Source organism: Lithobates pipiens, unplaced genomic scaffold (genome assembly GCF_037356315.1).
Source record: "Lithobates pipiens isolate NorthernLeopardFrog02 unplaced genomic scaffold, aLitPip1_a1.2 Scaffold_8, whole genome shotgun sequence".
Lineage (NCBI taxonomy): Eukaryota > Metazoa > Chordata > Amphibia > Anura > Ranidae > Lithobates > Lithobates pipiens.
The window spans coordinates 563,103,486-563,125,100 of NW_027507903.1; the positions used below are offsets into that span (position 1 = coordinate 563,103,486).

General features: G+C 42.3%; 1 protein-coding gene across 1 annotated transcript in view; it reads left to right on the top strand.

Moving 5' to 3' along the window:
* Positions 1-4,578: 4,578 nt before the first annotated feature.
* LOC143960991 (adhesion G protein-coupled receptor E3-like) overlaps positions 4,579-21,615 on the top strand; it is a 256,924-nt gene continuing 239,887 nt past the window's right edge. The window contains exon 1 of the mRNA XM_077470083.1: positions 4,579-4,762. Within this exon, the coding sequence (XP_077326209.1) occupies positions 4,711-4,762 (52 nt within the window). The 5' untranslated portion in view covers positions 4,579-4,710. The remainder of the gene's footprint in view (positions 4,763-21,615) is intronic.

Genomic DNA, 21,615 nt, shown 5'->3' on the forward strand with positions numbered 1-21,615 from the left:
TGCAGATGCCTTTATTATAGAACACCAGAGATAAAGGGGTATATACAGATGTATACTCTGCTGTGCTGGAGGCACACACAACTTCCAATAACTCCTGCAGATGGCAAGTGGGCTCAAATAGAGAAGAGCTATGTAGGTGGATATAGCGGTATGTACTGGGTACAGAGCACGCAGACAGCACGCACTAGCTCCTAACACTACTGACTGCAAGCTCTATTATAAAAGATAGATCACTAGCTATATAGGTGAGGTGAATATAGCGGTGTATACTGCGGTCAGGGCACGCAGACAACAACCACTACACAACAGCAAGATCGAAAATCATCCGAAAACGATCGGTGTGTACTGTGTTGAAGGTACACAGAACACGCACTAACTCCTGCAGATGCCTTTATTATAGAACACCAGAGATAAAGGGGTATATACAGATGTATACTGTGCTGTGCTAGAGGCACACACAACTTCCAATAACTCCTGCAGATGGCAAGTGGGCTCAAATAAGAGCTATGTAGGTGGATATAGCGGTATGTACTGGGTACAGAGCATGCAGACAGCACGCACTAGCTCCTAACACTACTGACTGCAAGCTCTATTATAAAAGATAGATCACTAGCTATATAGGTGAGGTGAATATAGCGGTGTATACTGCGGTCAGGGCACACAGACAACAACCACTACACAACAGCAAGATCGAAAATCGGCCGAAAACGATCGGTGTGTACTGTGTTGAAGGTACACAGAACACCCACTGCTTCAGACGCCAACACACTACACAAGGCCGCCGCGCTGGCGGCCTTATATAGTGTGGGGCGTGCACTACACAGCCTGAGCTATGATTGGTCACAGGCATCCTGCCTGTGGCCAATCATGGCTCTCCTCGCTGCTGGCGCTGCGATTGGCCAAGCATGCGGGGTCACAGTGCATGCTTGGCCAATCATGAGCCAGCAATGCACTGCGCCATCGCAGTGCATTGTGGGCCGTGAGCACCACACAAATTTGGCGCGAACGGACCAAAACGTTCGGACTTCGCCGAACGGGTGAACAGCCGATGTTCAAGTCGAACGTATGTTCGACTCGAACACGAAGCTCATCCCTAGTTCCAACTCTTTTGGAATTGGGATTGTAGAAAAAATGATGCTACATATATAATTTATAACTACATTGTCAAAAATAGGTATTAGCCCAAAGTTCAACTAAATATAAAAAAAAGTGGTGTAGGGTCTCTCCCTTCTTTTTTCATACCAGTCCTTTTAAGTACGGTATGGACTTCAAGGAAAAAAACTCAAAACAATGCATGAGAAATCCATACCAGACCCTTGGAAACTGATAAGGATTTTAAGAGGCACCTCACACACACAAAACAAAATGCATAGGGGTTCCCTAAAAAGCTATACCATGCAGCCTAGCTGACCAGAAAAGAGGAATAAAGTGTGTGTGTGTGTGTGGGGGGGGGGGGGGATTGTGTGCACCCCCCCCCTGAACCATACTAAGCCAAATACCCTCAACTTGGGGTGGGCGGGGGGACCCTGCCAGGGGGACTCCTCTGGCTTAGCACACTCAAATGTTTGACAAGTCACTTGTCAACTGCCAAATGACAAACTCAGTGCATGTGTGACTTCACATACAGTAAGTGTGAGTGCAATATATTTAGTTTTATACTTGCTTCATTTAATAAAGGATTTACCGGCACAATACAAATATGGATATGTGATAGGGAGGTGTTATTTTCAGCTATTTGCCCCAGATTCTAACTGTCCCTGGAAAAAAACTTTTATATGTCTCTCTAATTTGCTACACATTTGCACAAAACACAGTTTGTGTGTCTGTGACTGCATGTTAAACTAGAAAGACATATTTTTCAGCAATGAGCAGTGAGTGTATAAAGATATGCAGCGATAGAAATACAAACAAACACTATGTAAATAAAAATCCACTGTCACTGAGCATAAAGAGTCCATGTACCAAGAAATGGCATCACCCACAATAATTTTAAAGGCTTATATGCAAGTTATTGTCATAAAAAGTGTTTGGGGACCTGGGTCCTGCTCCAGGGGACATGTATCAATGCAAAAAAAAAGTTTTAAACGTTTTTTCGGGAGCAGTGATTTTAATAATGCTTAAAGTGAAACCGTAAAAGTGTAATATTCCTTTAAATTTCGTACCGGGAGGGGGGGGCTTGGGTGTCTATAGTCTCCCTGTAAAGGGGCACATGTTTCCCGTGTTTAGAACAGTCTGACAGCAAAATTACATTTCTAAAGGAAAAAAACTAATTTAAAACTACTTGTGGCTACAATGAATTGTCGGGTCTGATGATACACATAACAGTTCATTGATAAAAATGGCATGGGGATTTCCCCACATGGGAACCCGAACTAAAGTTAAGAAAAAAAAATGCGTGGGGTTTCCCAAAATTCCATATCATGCCCTTCAGGTCTGGTATGGATATTAAGGGGAACCCCGTGCCAAAATGTAAAAAAAAAATGGCATGAGGGCCCCCTTCAAAATCCATGCCAGACCCTTCACGTCTGGTGTGGATTTTAAGGGGAACCCCGCTCCAAAATGTAAAAAAATAATGGCATGGGGGTCCCCCTAAAAATCCATACCAGACCCTTATCCGAGCACACAACCTGGCAGGCCGCAGGCAAAGAGGGGGTACGAGAGTGCCCCCCCACCTGAATTATACCAGGCCACATGCCCTCAACATTGGGAGGGTACTTTGGGGTAGTCCCCCACAGTCCTTTGTCCCCATGTTGATGGGACCCAGGTCCCCAAACACTTTTATGACAATACCATGCATATAAACCTTTAAAATTAGCACTTTTGATTTTCTCCCATAGACTTAAAGCTCATCCCTGGACATAACATGAAGTGAATCCACAGATTCATATGTAGGATAAAAGAGAAGCAGCTCCTCATAGTGTAGTATGTTAATTCAAGATGATTTTATTAAGTAAAAAGCATACAGGGTACTCACATTTGGTGAATTAAAACAAGCATTTCAGGAACACAAAAAGTCCTTGGTTAACATTTGTTTCCAACAAACAAAATGGCCACGGTCAGCACATGTAGTGTTGTGACAGAGCCCACCCTACGTGGTGTTTCGTCCAATAAGGAACATTGTTAAGGGCGTGGTTAGGAGATCGTCACTATCTCTATATACAGGCAGGAGGGCAAAGTAGAAACACCTCTTCCTCCTTCTGTTTCAAGCCTCAATATCAGCCACCGGAAGTGGAACCACATCTACCGGAAGTGATGTCACATCACAACTGGAAGTGAGCAAAAGCTGCAGGAATGTAAACAGTCCAACCCACTCACGACAGCCATACAATGAAATCACAAACAGGAACTAGAAATACTTCACTATTCTGATTTCAAGAACTGGGCTTGAAAATAGAAAACTGGGACATATGTAAAAAAAAAAAAAAAAAATGTAATATATATAAACAACGTTCCTAAAAAATAAAAAATAAAATGGTAATGATTTAACAGAATTAGAATTAGAGGCCTTTAAAAAATATTAAAATAAAATGATATTGTTTATGAAGGCATTGCCATTCCATTCAATGAGCAGTGAATACAAACATGAACATTGAGCTTTTCCCACTATTTGTGATCCTGGATATGTTCAGGGCCATGCACTCACAACCACACGGATGTCACATTGGGAGCAGTGTCTGTGTCTGCATCCCAATTGACAGCAACGTGGGCAAACATGGCCCTCTATGGGCGTACGATTTTGTATGCCTTGTGTGCACAAGGCCTAATAGCTCAAGCTGCAACAGGGGCAGACTGACAACTCATGGGGCCCCCAGGCAATAGGAGATTATGGGGCCCCCAGGCAATTGAACATTATGGGGCCACACAGTATACACACACACAGTATACAATCACACAGTATACACATACATGTACACACAGTATACGCAGACATGCTTCTATTGGCTGAGAAGGTACTGGAGAGGTGGGGCAGCTATAATCTTGAATTTTTAGACCAAAAGGATGTCGGTAAGGGACATTTCAGAGATAGATGTAAAAAAAACACAGATTTTTACATACTGCCCCTGGTTTTACTGAGGCTGGCAACCCTGATGGGGCCCCCTAGTGGCCCGTTTCGCCTTGGGCAGTGCCCGAGTGGCCGAATGGTCAGTCTGCCCTGGCTGCAACTTACATGCACAACTAAATGAATCCGAGGGGTGGCCATCTCCCCTAACCCTCCCTGCCTGGTGTGTTTAAAGGAGGTCCTCTGAAATTTCAATCAGAAGGAGACATTCTGCAAGCAAACAGCTACTGCTCTGCTTTCTCTGGAAAAAAAACAACATAATTTTCTCTAATCCCAGTGTTATGAGTTTACCCTATAATAAATGCTTACATATAAATCATCAGTTAAAAAATGAAATAACACAATACTGACCATGACCATTATCATTTAATTTTAAACACTTCTGTCAATTTTTGCAGCATGTTGGGCAGCTTCTTTATCTAGCATATGTAAGTTAAAATCAGATAGCTTTTAGAAAGAAACAAAAAGAGGAACAGTTCACTTATGATTACATTTAAATGCAGCACACTAGAATTTGAATAGGAGGAGAAAACAGTTCTTTCATAGTGAAGCCAGGGATCATATGGTCATCACAAACTGTACTGGTGCCAATCGAGATTCTTGAGTCCACGCAGATAACCAAACCAAGATCACCCTGAAGATTGCTCAAAATGAGAGGTCCAATGGATCTGATACTTTATAGTTTCCTCCTGCTGACAACTGGTAATAATGTATGTGTGTCTGTGAGTTATGTCTTATATAAATGCTAATACTATCTAATCTACTGTATCTAGGGGATCTGTGTTACAATATTTTTTTTTTATTAAGAAGAATAAGATAGAATACATAAGCAAGGTAATACAGATATGCTGAAAAAAATAACAGCAATGAATATACGTTGTATGTATCTAGGGGATCTGGCACATATGGTTGTTGCTGGAGAGTACAGGGCATACAAAAAGCAGTCTATGTTAAAAACCCTTTTTAGTTAAACTTACTGTTATCATCCTTATAAAGTACCAACTTATTATGCAGCACTGTACATTCACAAATAAAGGGTCACAAATTCCAACCTACAATGCCCTGTACACACGACTGGTTTTCCCGTCGGAATAAACTCTGAAGGTTTTTTCCGACGGAATTCCACTAAAGCTGTCTTGCGTACACACGATCATACCAAATTCCGACCATCGAGAACGCAGTGATATACAACACGTACGACGGGACTAGAAAAAGGAAGTTCAATAGCCAGTAACCAATAGCTTCTGCCTCGTACTTCCTTCAGAGCATGCATAGTTTTTGGTTAGTTGGAACGGCATACAGACGAGCGGTTTTCCCGATAGGAATTTGTTCCATCGGAAAAATATAGAACATGTTCTCTTTATAGGTCCGTTAGAATTCTTGACGTAAAAAGTCCGATGGGGAATACATACGGTCGGAATATACAATGAAAAGCTCCCGTCTGACTTTTTCTGTCGGAAATTCCGACCGTGTGTACAGGGCATAAGATGTACAAAAACAGTAGCTTGGGTAGTAGCTGGATATAGCTGGATATACGATCAAAAACATAGATGGGACATGTTTTGTGAACTGATTTGATAGTATAATGTTGTAACTTAAATATGTTTCTAAAATAGACTGGAAATTAATTAAGAGGTTGGCAGAAAGGAGCAGAAGATGAGTAGAGATAAGTAGTGGAAACAGTAGCTAAGTCTTCCTCTTAAATGTGTAGATTGCTAGTCACATTAATGATTAGGTATTTGAAAACTCTAAATAGGAGACTTAACATGTAAGAAAATAAGTGGGAGAATAATGAGGGAAATATGTCAGATGGCGTGACATAAAGATAATAATGATAAATGGGAGATAAGTTAGTCATTAGATAATAGATGATGAGTGAGGTGAGAGGATGAAAAATAATAAGTGAAGGAATAATGTGGGACATAATGAGAGGATAAACGGGATAAAATGGAGATGATGAGTGAATGCAAAATAGTTTGAATGATGAGGTGAACATCCTGTACCCAGGTTTGGGTCAATGCAGGTTCTGGAACATGACTGAAGTTCAGGTCCTGAATCTGAACCCCACTGAAGTCAAAGGGAGAAGAATCTTGGGAATCTGTAATTACAATTTTATGGGCTAATAGGCAAGGGATTGCCAAACAAAGATCATGGGGACCTGGACAGTGGAATGGATGGTATGTACAAAGATTTTTATATTTACATTTATTATTCAGCAGGGAGAGGGTCTGTTCTGGCAGTGAAAATGGCAACAATGTAAATTTAAAAATCCTTCAAATTGCATGCTTGGGGATGCCTAAGTATTACTGTTGAATTCTATGAATCTCAGGGACAGCACTAGTGATGCGGTATTGTAACATCACATAAATTGCATGTGTAATAATTTACAGTGGGGAAAATAATTATTTGATCCACTGCAGATTTTGTAAGTTTGCCCTCTTACATAGACATGAAGGGTTCATAATTTTTGTCATAGGTGTATTTTAAATGTTAGAGACAGAATATCAACCAATATCAACCATGTTTTGCTTTGATCCCCAAGCAAAACATGACTTAGTACTTGGTGGAGAAACTCTTGTGGGCAAGCACAGAGGTAAGACATTTCTTGTAGCTGGTTACCATGTTTGCACACATCTCATGAGGGATTTTGGTCCACTCTTCTTTGCAGATCTTCTCTAAATCTCTAAGAGGTTTCTTGACTGTCTCTTGGGAACTTGAAGTTTCAGCTTCCCCATACATTTTCTATAGGATTAAAGTCTGGAGACTGACTGGGTCACTCCATGACCTTAAGTTGCTTCTTCTTGAGCCACTCCTTTGTTGCCTTGGCGGCATGTTTTGGGTCTTTATCATGCTGAAAGACCCATCCACGACCCATATTCAGTATTCTGACTGAGTGAAGAAGATCATCCAAGATTTTACAATACATGTCCCCATCCATTTGCCCCTCAATGCGGAAAAGTTGGTCGGTACCTTTAGCAGAAAAACAGCCCCAAAGCTTAATGTTTCCACCTCTGTGCTTGACTGTAGGAATGGTTTCTTAGGGCCATAGTCAGCATTTTTCTTCCTCCAAACATGCAGGCAAATTCTCCTCCTCAAGAAGGCACATGTACAGTCATGCCAATGAACATCTAAATAAATCAAAAAGGGGTTATTTCTTCCCAGACAGAGGAGAGACACAATAGAATTGAAGTACAGATTGTATACCCTGATTGTAGTGGGTTAGAGAATAGACAGTTTTACTTTAACCACTTACCAACTGCCTTCCGCATGTACAGTATATCACAAAAGTGAGTACACCCCTCACATTTTTGTAAATATTTTATAATATCTTTTTATGTGACAACCCTGAAGAAATGAAAGTTTGCTACAATGTAAAGTAGTGAGTGTACAGCTTGTATAACAGTGTAAATTTTCTGGCCCCTCAAAATAACTCAATAGGGATGGTCCGAACACCCCCCCCCCCGTTTGGTTAGCACCAGAACATGCAAACAGGCAAAAAATTTGTTTGAACACGCGAACACTGTTAAAATCTATGGGACACTGGGTCCTGCCCCAGGGGACATGTATCAATGTATCAATGTAAAAAAAAGTTTCTAAAATGGCCATTTTGTCGAGAGTAGTGATTTTAATAATGTGAAGTGAAATAATAAAAGTGTAATATTCCTTTAAATGTCGTACCTGGGGGGTGTCTATAGTATGGCTGTAAAGTGGCGCATGTTTCCCGTGTTTAGAACCGTCTGACAGTAAAATTACATTTCTAAAGGAAAAAAAGTAATTTAAAACTACTCGCGGCTATAATGAATTGTCGGTCCGGCAATACACATAAAGGTTCATTGATATAGGGAACATTACGTGGTCCTACCACACCCCCATTATGATACATACGCTACACGCTCTCGGCGGTGGCGTATATCAGAACACAATTCTGCAGACTGAATGAAAGCCTACTCCAGAATACAGAAGTTCTGGCAGACGTGTCCAATGAGTTGACACATTACTTCCATACAAACGATCAGTCAGACTGTGACCCAGACATCCTTTGGGAAGCCCATAAGACAGTCATAAGGGGAACTTTTATTAAGCATGGTGGAGAAAAACAACTTCTCATACTTCTTCACAAAATACAGGAGGTAGAAACTCAACACAAAATATCTCCCACCCCCTCTCTAGAAAGTCAACTACTATCACTTAGAAGACAGAGGGTAGACCTACTAAAGTACAAAGCCAAAGCGGTGCTTCAACACTGCTGCAAAATCAGTTATGAATCAGGTAATAAATGTGGCAAACTATTAGCAAAAACGGTCAGAGAAGACAAGGCCGCCACATTCATACCTCAAATTATATCGCCCTCAGGTCAAAAGACAGTTCTACCATCTAAAATAGCACAGGAATTCAGAGACTACTACGCTTCCACATATAAACTAAAAAATATATCCACCTCAAGACTGACAATGGACGAGTATGTTGCGGCTTCCCAACTTCCCCAACTTTCTATTGAGATAAGAGAAGCATTAGATATCCCCATCACAATGGAAGAACTACAGAAGGCAGTAGGAGAGATGAAACCAGGGAAAGCACCAGGACCCGATGGCTTTACTTTGCAATACTACCAAACTTTTCTTCCAAAACTAGGACCATATATGGTAAAATTGTTCAACGCACTTAATTCAGACACAAACCTCCCCAATGATACCCTGAGGGCCCACATATCCGTCATCTCTAAAGAAGATAAAGATCGAACATCCTGTTGGAGCTATAGACCTATCTCCCTGTTAAACATAGACCTTAAACAATTTACAAAGATCCTGGCCTCCCATCTAGCGCAACACATACAACAAATAATCCATCTAGACCAGGTGGGGTTTATACCGAATAGGGAGGCTAGAGACAACACCACTAAGGTATTAAATCTGGTTCATGTAATATCGGACACCGGAACACCCTGTATATTTCTCAGCACAGATGCTGAGAAAGCCTTCACCAGCGTTAAATGGACGTTTATGGCCTCAGTACTTAAACACATAGACTTAGGGACAAACATGCTCACATGGATTGAGAAAATATACTCTATGCCCACAGCCCAAGTTAAGGCTAATGGGCTGCTATCCACACCCTTCCATATCACAAATGGCACTAGACAGGGATGCCCGTTATCCCCCCTCCTGTTTGCCATTTCACCGGAACCTTTCCTCTGTGTATGGTCCACCAAAACCCAGATATAGAGGGAGTTAAAGTAGAAGACACTCAGCATATGATAGCTACGTATGCGGACGACCTTATGTTTCCATCACCAATCCATCGATATCCCTACCCAACCTTCTTAAAGAATTTGACACATATGGAGCACTTTGTGACTTGAAAATTAATTTTGACAAATCAGAGGCAATGGGAAGTTTAAGTTCAAGTGGACGGCCTCCGCCCTGAAATATCTGGGCACTTATATACCTAAGGATCTATTCCGTAAATTTGAACCCCCCCCCTGCTGACCAAGACCCGCATCACACTAGACAGATGGGACAAGGGGTTGTACTCTTGGTTTGGTAGCTGCAACCTACTTAAGATGTGCATACTACCCACATTTCTGTATCTTTAAACAAGCCCACTCACTCTTCATTAAATTCATATGGATAAATAAGAAACCATGGCTACCTAGGCGCTACCTCACCTTACCAAAACATCTTGGAGGCTTAGCTTGATGTGTGTAACTATTATCTAGCTGTCCACTTAGGAAGAATAATAGATTGGAACAGACATTACAAGAATAAACTTTGGACACAACTGGAACAGGCCCAGACTGAGACACTCCTGAAAGGAGCACTATGGTGTTTTGATAATCTAGCTCCGAAACTAAAAGGCCATCCTATAATAGGTACCACCCTTAGCATGGGCTGCAAAACAATTATTTCATCTTCCCTCTCCAATACAGAAATCTCCATTATTTCCCATTTTGGGTAACCCAGCATTCCCTCCATGACTTGGAAAATCTGAATATAGGACACTCGCCCAAGCGGGACATGATTGGGCATCCCACTTTCTGGAAGGGGACAAGTGGCCCCGCCTACAGGCATTGACGGTGGAAACAGGTCAATTCCGGTTGTCTCTCTGGAGTGCTATTCGCCTACATCATTTTCTACATTCTCTAGCAAATCCAGACTGCTTTAACCGCACACTGACAACTTTCGAAGAATACTGTCAGGATGATGGGCCATTGCCACAAGTGTTATTGAAGACGTATATGCAACTTAACTCCCTCCCTCGACCAACCGCACCTCTTGTTTCTACAGAAGTGGGAGGTTGACTTAAAATGATCCTTCATGACAACCCAAATACAAAACATACTTAGATTCTCCTTGAAATCGTCAATCTGTACGAAAACCCAAGAATTCAATTACAAGATACTGACTAGGTGGTATTACACACCTCAGCTTTTACATAAATTCTACCCGAACACCACGTATAGATGCTGGAAATGCTGGGTAGAATGTGGGACACTCCTTCATATTTTTTGGTTGTGCCCCGATTGAAACATTTTTGGACAACTATAAGATACATCATTCAGAAATTCACAGATCACAAAATATCTGAATACTTGATTTTCTGTCTTCTTCACGTTAATAAGATTCCGGTAAAACAATACGGAAAATCAATTATAAGACACTTACTGAATGCGGCTAAATCTTGTATTCCCCTGTTCTGGAAGGCGAGACATCACCCTTTATTAAGACTTGGTGGAATTAGGATGATTTAGAACGACTGCACTTCCAAGAAATTAGACAATTTAATCCTCACGAGCCAAAATAAACAAGAGAGGCACTCTGAGACATGGAAGCTATGGAACATGTTCCTATTTTCTGACAAAGGAATCACATTTCTTGGACAGTTAGAAACCAATCACCACCTGAATCAGGCATGTCACTAGTGAATGTAGTCATTTTGCTGCCAGACCCCCCCCCCCCCCACTACATTATTACATCCACCCCCTCCAACACCCACTCCTCTCCCCATCAATCAGTATACCCGACTTCTCATACTTCCCACACCTGTCTTCACTTCTTCAAGCTCTATTACCTTTTCTCTTTTCCTCTTAATCTATTACTTGTGAACTAGGAGCGCACGTGGTACAGAGAATAGATGGCCCAGACTGCAATATGATAGCTGTTCCTTATCTGAAAGATCATCCAACAATGCTGGTGGCTGCACCGCAGCAACCACCTTACCACTGAGCAGTATTCCATGGACTGCAATAAGATGAAACAGAAACACGTTGGAGCTACGAATAAACTGAACTACTATACCATGGATGTCATATGTCATCACTGTACCTGTTCCTTGCCTGTAATGTGCTCCTTAATATTAATAATAAAATGTATATTTAAAAAAAAAGTTCATTGATAAAAAAGGCATGGGATTCCCCCACAGCAGAACTATGAACCAAATTATTATTTTTTTAAATGCGTGGGCATCCCCCCAAATTCCATACCAGACTCTTCAGGTCTGGTGTGGATTTTAAGGGGAACCCTGTGCCAAAATTTAAAATAAAAATGGCGTGGGTCCCCCAAAAATCCATACTAGACCCTTATTCGAGCATGCAACCTGGCAGGATGCAGGAAAAGAGGTGGGAAGAGAGAGCACCCCCCTGAACTGTACCAGGCCACATGCCCTCAACATTGGGAGGGTGCTTTGGGTTAATGGCCCCCCAAAGCACCTTGTTCCCATGTTGATGGGGAGCAGGACCTAATCCCCACAACCCTTGCCCTGTGGTTGTGGGGGTCTGTGGGCTGCTTTGCTTATCCGAATCTGGAAGCCCCCTTTAACAAGGGGACCCCCAGATCTCGCCCCCCCATGTGAAATGGTAACGGGGTACAAATGTACCCCTACCATTTCACAAAAAATGTATGAAAATGGTAAAAAAAGACACTACACACCTTGGGACAAGTTCTTTCATTTCTGGATCATTTCTGAAGAGAACAGTGTGATTCCGTAACCACAGAAATGATTCACACTATTTCCCTTGTGAACTGATACAGTCACAAAGACTAAACATGAAATACATGAATCATTCCCACAGTTAGTCAGTCAGTCAGGGACCTATAGGGGGTTATTTACTAAAGGCAAATTCACTTTTCACTGCAAGTGCACTTGAAAGTAAAGTCACTGTAGATCCAAGGGGGATATGCAAGGAAAATAAAAAACAGCATTTTAGCTTGCACATGATTATATGATAAAATCAGCAGAGCTTTCATCCATTTCAGATCTACCCCTTAGATTTAGAACGAATGAATTTCCAAGTGCACTTGCAGTGGAAAGTGGAGTTACCTTTCGTAAATAAACCCTGCAGTGTCATAAAAAGCGGCCGTACAAAAATAATAATGCAAAAAAGGAAAAGGGGAAAAAAGGAACAGTTCTCCTCAGGATTGTAAGGAATGTGTCCTCAGATAAAAAAATAATCCTGCTGTATTATTTTAGATGGTAGTACAGTATATAGATAGTTGAGACAATAGTAGACACTGGATTGAACTGAATGGATCACTTAGCACTCCAATCCCAAACTGGTCAGGTGTATAACATAGATGAGAATGATTTCACATACGGTGTCAGTGTAACCTTTGTGCCAGAGTTCCCACAGCATGCAGGTATATAGTAATAGTAAAATTATATTGTGGTTACTTACTAATAGCTGATCATACAGAGATCTCTCCAATGTGGGATGAGGTCCACTCTGTCCATTCGTGTGCGATAGCCATAAATTGTCGGCTAGTAATAGCTCATCTGTAGTTTTTATAGTGATTTTACATCCAATGTAGAATATCAATGTATATTAGGCTGTTAGTGATCCATAAATAAATATAGTCCATAGTTACAGTGTCTGGTCTCCATAATTAGTTATCCATAGGACTTATTCATGCTGATAATTTCTAAGTTTATATATCATCAGGCTCATCAGATTTCCAGTTCAGTTTCTCAAAGCCATTTTGAAGTATGGGCTGGGGTAGGGGTGCACAAAATGGGGGTGTCTATCCCAGCATAAATAGCTAAAAGCTTACATGTTTCATTCCTTGAATAGCAGAGCTTTGTCAAGGTGCGTTAGGGGTTATATTATATCAGGGAGAAAGGGATTTACCCACTGCATGATCTATCTTCCCTTCATTATGTTGCGAGAAGTAACTTTTTGATCACCTGATATATAGCTGTTGGGGAATTGTGTAACCATTAGAAATCTGACCCCTATACTAGGGATTCTCCGTCTGTTTTTTTTTTATTAGGGATTTAGGGATATTATTATTGGTGCCTTTTGTATTTTTGTCAGTCAGCGAATATTGTAGTTTAACTCTTTAGGGTGCGTATTTATATCTATGTAGTTTTTTTGGTTTTCATGGTCCTTATTAGTAATCTTGATTACACCCCCCATAATATATGCGATGAGCGCTACTATTCTATTATAGGCAGGATTCCCATTTGTTCACATTTGTTGCATCGTGGGAAAGAGAGCCAGAATGTGGATCTGTCAATGTAAACAAACAGATCCCCGTTCTGAGAGAGGAAGAGAGAGAGAGGGAGAGAGATGAGCTGTTCCTAGTGATCAGGAACAGCGATCTCTCTCTTTTCCCAGGCAGCCCATATAGTTAGAAACACTTTCCAGGGAGAGAACCCCCTGATGTTAACCCCTTCCATGCCTGTGGCATTTACACAGTGATTAGTGCATTTTTATAGCACTGATCACTGTATTGGTGTCACTCATCCTCAAAAAGTGTCACTTAGGGTCATATTTCGTTGCCACAATGTCACAGTCTTGTAGTGCAAAGTGGATTTGCCTGTAGTAAATAAAACCCTATGTCTCAGCATAGGAGAGGGGGATACAAAAAATATTACCGTACTATGCTGACATTATGTATATGGCTTGCATTGTTCTCATTCATATGGAACAAAAGAGCCTGGCAATACTATGCACTACTACTATAGCCAGCCATGTTTGTACCCATTTACCTCGTATGCTTCATATAAAGTCCCACTGTTCTCCCCACCAGCTAATCTTGCAATTTAGGGATGGAGGCTATGAACTTTAATTTTTATAGCCTCATATAAAGTCCCACATGATTTTATCCTTTATTAAACTTTAATGTAAGCAGGTATTGAATACATTTATTATACTTTACTGGCAATATTGTACTATGGGTATTTTTGCTCTCTCTGAGTGATTATCGATCAAGAGGCACGATATTGGAGTGTTCATGAAGACATGTTGGCGCTTCTGCAGCAGGGACCCTAGCAACTATCCATTGGGATCTAAAGCTTTGCCTGACCTTACAGTCATTCCCTGAGGTGAGCGGCCAGCCTACTCTTTGGTGGCTGCAGCTTGTTCCTTTGCTTTACTGTATATGTTTTTTCTCTTCAGGTACGATATGGAATGAGCCATCTTTATGTTCTTTGCACTTGGACCTTGTTCTCTTTTTATATCTATTCATTCCACTTACCCCTTTTTTTCACTTGGATTTTTTTGCTTTTTTTCCGGATTTAATATGTATTGTAATCTTTGTTTAACCACTTGCCGCCCGGTCAATAGCAGATTGACGTCTGGGAAATGGTTCAGTTATCCTGACTGGGCGTCATATGACCTCCTTCAGAATAACAGCCGCCACGCGCCCATGGGGGTGGGCATCACGGCGATCGGTGGAGCAGTGTGTCAGTCTCACACACCGCTCCACCAATCTCGGTAAAGAGCCTCCGGCGGAGGCTCTTTACCATGTGATCAGCTGTGTCCAATCACGGCTGATCACAATGTAAACAGGAAAAGCCATTGATCAGCTTTTCCTTACTCGCGTCTGACAGATACGAGTAGAGGAGAGCCAACCGGCAGCTCTCCTGACAGGGGGCTCTGCACTGATTGTTTATCAGTGCAGCCCCCCTTGGATGCCTGCACTAGACCACCAGGGAAGCCGCCTGGACCATCAGGGAAGGGAGCAACATGTGGATGGCCAGGTATGCACATGTGCAAATAAATGCCCAATCTGTGCCAATCAGTGGCCACAAATGGGCACTGACTGGCACCATCATGTAACACATGTGAAAATGTGTAAATCAGTGATACCCAGCAATGCCACCTATCAGTGCCACCCATCAGTGTCAAGCAGTGCCACCTATCAGTGCCCATCCGTGCCTACCTATGAATGCCTATCAGTGCCCATGCGTGCAACCTATCAGTGCCACCCATAAGTACCCATCAGTGCCACCCATAAGTACCCATCAGTGGCGCATATGAGTTCCCATTAGTGCTGCCTATGAGTGCCCATCAGTGCCACCTATGAGTGCCCATCAATCCTGCATACCAGTGCCACCTATCAGTGCCCATCATCAGTGTCCATCAGTGCCACTTCATCAGTGCCGCCTCATTGGTGCCCATCAGTGCCACCTTATCAGTGCCCGTCAGTGCAGCCATATCAGTACCCGTCATTGAAGAAGAAAACATACTTATTTACAAAAAATTTAACAGAAACAAAGAAAAACTTTTTTTTTTTTAAATTTTCAGTCTTTTTTTATTTGTTGTGCAAAAAATAAAAATTGCAGAGGTGATCAAATACCACCGAAAGAAAGCTCTATTTGTGGGAACAAAATGATAAAAAATTTGTTTGGGTAGAGTGTAGCATGACCGCGCAATTGTCATTCAAATTACGACAGCACTGAAAACTGAAAATTGGTCTGGGGGCAGGTAGGTGTCTAAGTGCCTGGTATTGAAGTGGTTAATATTTACTTAGTTATAGTTAATTGAGCAAGCACATTATTTTATACACAATACCATATTACAGATTGAACTGTTATGCTGTGTGCACACAACCGGACTATCCGGCAGACTAGGTCCAACTGTCTCTCCGACTGACTTTTCAGTGGAGTTCCGATAAACTTTCTGAACAAACGAACTTGTCCACACACAATCACACCAAAGTCCAAGGGATTTGAATGTGATGATGTACGACTGGACTAGAAAAAGGAAGTTCATAGCTAGTAGCCAATAGCTGCCCTAGCGTCGGTTTTTGTCCGTAGGACTAGCATACAGACAAATGGATTTTTTGACCGGACTCGAGTCCGTCGGAAAGATTGGAAACATGTTCTAAATCTAAAGTCCGTCTGAGTTTTGCAACAGCAAAGGTCCAATGAAGACCACACATGGTCATATTGTCCGACAGATTCGTTCCTTCGGACCTTTGCTGTTGAAAAGTCCAGCTGTGTGTACACGGCATTAGAGTGGTGTTATTCTCCTAATGCCGTGTACAGATGGCCGGACTTTTCGACAGCAAAGGTCCTACGGAACGAATCCGTCAGACAATTCTACCTAGTCCGGTTGTGTGTACACAACATTAGTTATTATTGCCCCAGTATAGAGTTTAGGAGAAGTTGTTCTCTACACCCATTGCTTTTTTATTTTTCCTGTTTTTTTTTTTTCAGTGAAAGCTTTTATTAATGGAATTGACATTACAAAATGTAATACAAAGGAGAAAATAACATTATAAGCCCCCCAAAAGGGCCATAAATCAAAAAGGACAGAAAATAAAATAATGACATGTAAACAATATTTGTAATACAATGGCAAAACAAAAAAGAGAGGTCAGGGCACAAGTAGTTATGTGACGAAATACAAAAATATTTTTGTCATCTTTGGTTTACAAAAATATCAGTGTAGGTATTTTTGCCAAGAGAGTTAGTGCTTAAAAAAAAGTCCTCCAAGAATCAACCACCATCAAAGATCTTAACAGATGTTTGATTCTCTTGTAGGTAATACAGAATATGTATCTTGGAATGAGTTGAAGGAAATATTGAAGTCCCCACCTAGGATCAAACAGCCTGATGAAAACCATTTAATTTATCTACAATGAGTTAACAGAAGGAGATATGTGTTCTATATGGAAAATATATGTATCTCACCCCTAAGAATCTGCAAGTGAAATGGGAGCCCCCACCCTCCTCAGCCAGGCACACTGCATCTTCACAGGCACACCTGGGTCAGAAAACAATCCAGTACTTTTTTTTTGAGAGATTAAAACTTAAATAGGGATTGGGAAATTTATGGGATTCCCCCAAGGACAACATTTCCTATATACAATTAGGGGTGAGCCGAACATTCCCGGTTCGGTTTGGACCAGAACTTGTGAACAGACAAAAGATATGTGCAAACATGCGAATACCGTTAAAGTCTATGAGACACAAACATGAAAAATCGAAAGTGATCATTATGCAGGTTATTGTTTAGTTTTGGTTCGTTGTCATTCGTAAAATACATCATTTCGTTCTGTTATAATAGTTATGTTACGTTAATGCGTTTTCGGATAATTCGTTATTATTCGTAGAGTGTCTAATTCATTCATTCGTATTTGTTAAAATTCGCTATTTATGTATGTATAGCCATTCGTGATAATGATTCGTAGTTTGGAAAGTTGTTTGTTTATTGAATCTTTTAACACACACAATGACAACGTATCTTCTCCTCGGCTCAAATACAATACAACACCCTTCTAACTCAGTTCTCAGGAATGCACTTTGCCAGTAATCCATCCTCCGACACAAATTAATTAGCTGATTGGACTATAAGATTTACTTTCAGCTGACCTTTTGTTTCATTAGATCTTTAACCACTTGCCGACCGCCGCACGCCGATGTACGTCGGCAGAATGGCACGGGCAGGCATAAGGGCTTACATGTACGTCCTTGCCTGCCCGCCGGTCGGTATTCGTTCGGGAGCGATCCCGGACGAGGGGACGGCCATTCATTCATGGCCACCCCCTCTCGATCGCTCCCGGCGAATGAAAATGTCCGGTGACATCACTTCCTCTCCTGTAATGTAAACACAGGAGAGGAAGTGATGTATTCTCTCCTCCGTGTCGGTAGTTTTCGTTCCGGCACCGAGGAGAGAGGTTCGGTGAGTTGCACCAACACACCCCACATACAGTAGAACATGCCAGGCACACTCACACCCCCCCTTTACCCCCGATCACCCCCCAATTACCCCTGCCCCCCCAGTCACAGTGACACCAATTGCTTTTTTTTTTTTTTTTTGCATTGGTGTCATTTGTGACTGTAGTAACTGTTAGGGCAGTTAGGGTTAGCCCCCTTTAGTTCTAATGTGCCCCCCTAACCCCCCCAATAAAGGTTTAACCCCGTGATCACCCCCCGTCGCCAGTGTCACTAAGGCTGGGTTCACATTGCAGCAGTTTATGAGAACGAATGTGATTCGCACCGCACTGCAGTGCAAATCACATCCGATCTCTGTGCGATTCGAGTTCAGCCATACAGATAGTATGGCTGAATTCGTGTCGCACCCGCCGCACCCGCCGCAAATTCGCACGGGACCCTTTTTTTGGCCCGCAGCAGAATCGGATCGCATGGGTGTTCACACCATGCGATCCGAGTTTGCAGATCGCACTGCGATATGCGAACTGATCTGGGGGTGTCATTAACATTTCACTGACACTCCCAGCAGTTCGCATAGGGCAGTGTGAACTGCCGCCGGGAGGCATGCGATGCGGGAACCCGCCGCGGATTCATGGCGTTCCCGCATCGCTCCAGTGTGAACCCAGCCTAATAAGCGATAGTTTTTCTGATCGCTGTATTAGTGTCACAGGTGACGCTTCTTAGGCAGGTAGGTATTTAGGTTCGCCGCAGCTTTTTATAGCGCCAGGGACCCCCATATACTACCGCATAAAGCCCCCTGATTGCCCCCTAGTTAACCCTTTCACCAGTGATCACCATATAACTGTTACAGGTGACGCTGGTTGGTTAGTTATTTTTTTATAGTTTCAGGGCACCCGCCATTTATTACCTAATAAAGGTTTAACCCCCTGATCACCCGGCGGGTGTCATTTGTGACTGTAATAACTGTTAGGGCAGTTAGGGTTAGCCCCCTTTAGTTCTAAGGTACCCCCCTAACCCCCAATAAAGGTTTAACCCCGTGATCACCCCCCGTCGCCAGTGTCACTAAGGCTGGGTTCACATTGCAGCGGTTTATGAGAACGGATGTGATTCGCACCGCACTGCAGTGCAAATCACATCCGATCTCTGTGCGATTCGAGTTCAGCCATACAGATAGTATGGCTGAATTCGTGTCGCACCCGCCGCAAACTCGCACGGGACCCTTTTTTTGGTCCGCAGCAGAATCGGATCGCATGGGTGTTCACACCATGCGATCCGAGTTTGCAGATCGCACTGCGATATGCAAACTGATCTGGGGGTGTCATTAACATTTCACTGACACTCCCAGCAGTTCGCATAGGGCAGTGTGAACTGCCGCCGGGAGGCATGTGATGCGGGAACCCGCCGCGCATTCGTGGCGTTCCCGCATCGCTCCAGTGTGAACCCAGCCTAATAAGCGATCGTTTTTCTGATCACTGTATTAGTGTCACAGGTGACGCTAGTTAGGCAGGTAGGTATTTAGGTTCGCCGCAGCTTTTTATAGCGCCAGGGACCCCCATATACTACCGCATAAAGCCCCCTGATTGCCCCCTAGTTAACCCTTTCACCAGTGATCACCATATAACTGTTACAGGTGACGCTGGTTGGTTAGTTATTTTTTTTATAGTTTCAGGGCACCCGCCATTTATTACCTAGTCTCACTAGTGTACCCCTAAATTTAGGGGTGTCTACTTTCCAAAATGGGGTCATTTGGGGGGGGTTTGTGCCATCTTGGCATTTTATGGCCTTCAAAACTGTAACGCCCTTAGAAAGCCTGAAGGCGGTGCTTGGTTTTCGGGGCCCCGTACGCGGCTAGGCTCCCAAAAAGTCCCACATATGTGGTATCCCCGTACTCAGGAGAAGCAGCAGAATTTATTTTGGGGTGTCATTTCACATATGCCCATGGCATGCGTGAGCAATATATCATTTAGTGACAACTTTGTGAAAAAAAAAAAAAAAAAAAGTTTGTAATTTTCCCGCAACTTGTGGCAAAATATAAAATATTCCATGGACTCAACATGCCTCTCAGCAAATAGCTTGGGGTGTCTACTTTCTAAAATGGGGTCATTTGTGGGGGTTTTGTGCCATCTTGGCATTTTATGGCCTTCAAAACTGTAATAGGTAGTGAGGAGTGAAGTCAAATATTTACGCCCTTAGAAAGCCTGAAGGCGGTGCTTGGTTTTCGGGGCCCCGTACGCGGCTAGGCTCCCAAAAAGTCCCACATATGTGGTATCCCCATACTCAGGAGAAGCAGCAGAATTTATTTTGGGGTGTCATTTCACATATGCCCATAGCATGTGTGAGCAATATATCATTTAGTGACAACTTTGTGAAAAAAAAATAAAAAAAAATTAAAGTTTGTAATTTTCCCGCAACTTGTGGCAAAATATAAAATATTCCATGGACTCAACATGCCTCTCAGCAAATAGCTTGGGGTGTCTACTTTCTAAAATGGGGTCATTTGTGGGGGTTTTGTGCCATCTTGGCATTTTATGGCCTTCAAAACTGTAATAGGTAGTGAGGAGTGAAGTCAAATATTTACGCCCTTAGAAAACCTGAAGGCGGTTCTTGGCTTTCGGGGCCCCGTACGCGGCTAGGCTCCCAAAAAGTCCCACATATGTGGTATCCCCGTACTCAGGAGAAGCAGCAGAATTTATTTTGAGGTATCATTTCACATATGCCCATAGCATGTGTGAGCAATATATCATTTAGTGACAACTTTGTGAAAAAAAAATAAAAAAAAATTAAAGTTTGTAATTTTCCCGCAACTTGTGGCAAAATATAAAATATTCCATGGACTCAACATGCCTCTCAGCAAATAGCTTGGGGTGTCTACTTTCTAAAATGGGGTCATTTGTGGGGGTTTTGTGCCATCTTGGCATTTTATGGCCTTCAAAACTGTAATAGGTAGTGAGGAGTGAAGTCAAATATTTACGCCCTTAGAAAGCCTGAAGGCGGTGCTTGGTTTTCGGGGCCCCGTACGCGGCTAGGCTCCCAAAAAGTCCCACATATGTGGTATCCCCATACTCAGGAGAAGCAGCAGAATTTATTTTGGGGTGTCATTTCACATATGCCCATAGCATGTGTGAGCAATATATCATTTAGTGACAACTTTGTGAAAAAAAAATAAAAAAAAATTAAAGTTTGTAATTTTCCCGCAACTTGTGGCAAAATATAAAATATTCCATGGACTCAACATGCCTCTCAGCAAATAGCTTGGGGTGTCTACTTTCTAAAATGGGGTCATTTGTGGGGGTTTTGTGCCATCTTGGCATTTTATGGCCTTCAAAACTGTAATAGGTAGTGAGGAGTGAAGTCAAATATTTACGCCCTTAGAAAACCTGAAGGCGGTTCTTGGCTTTCGGGGCCCCGTACGCGGCTAGGCTCCCAAAAAGTCCCACATATGTGGTATCCCCGTACTCAGGAGAAGCAGCAGAATTTATTTTGAGGTATCATTTCACAAATGCCCATAGCATGTGTGAGCAATATATCATTTAGTGACAACTTTGTGTAAAAAAAAAAAAAAAGAATTTTTTTTTGTCATTATTCAATCGCTTGAGGCAAAAAAATAAAATATTCAATGGGCTCAACATGCCACTTATCAATTTCCTTAGGGTGTC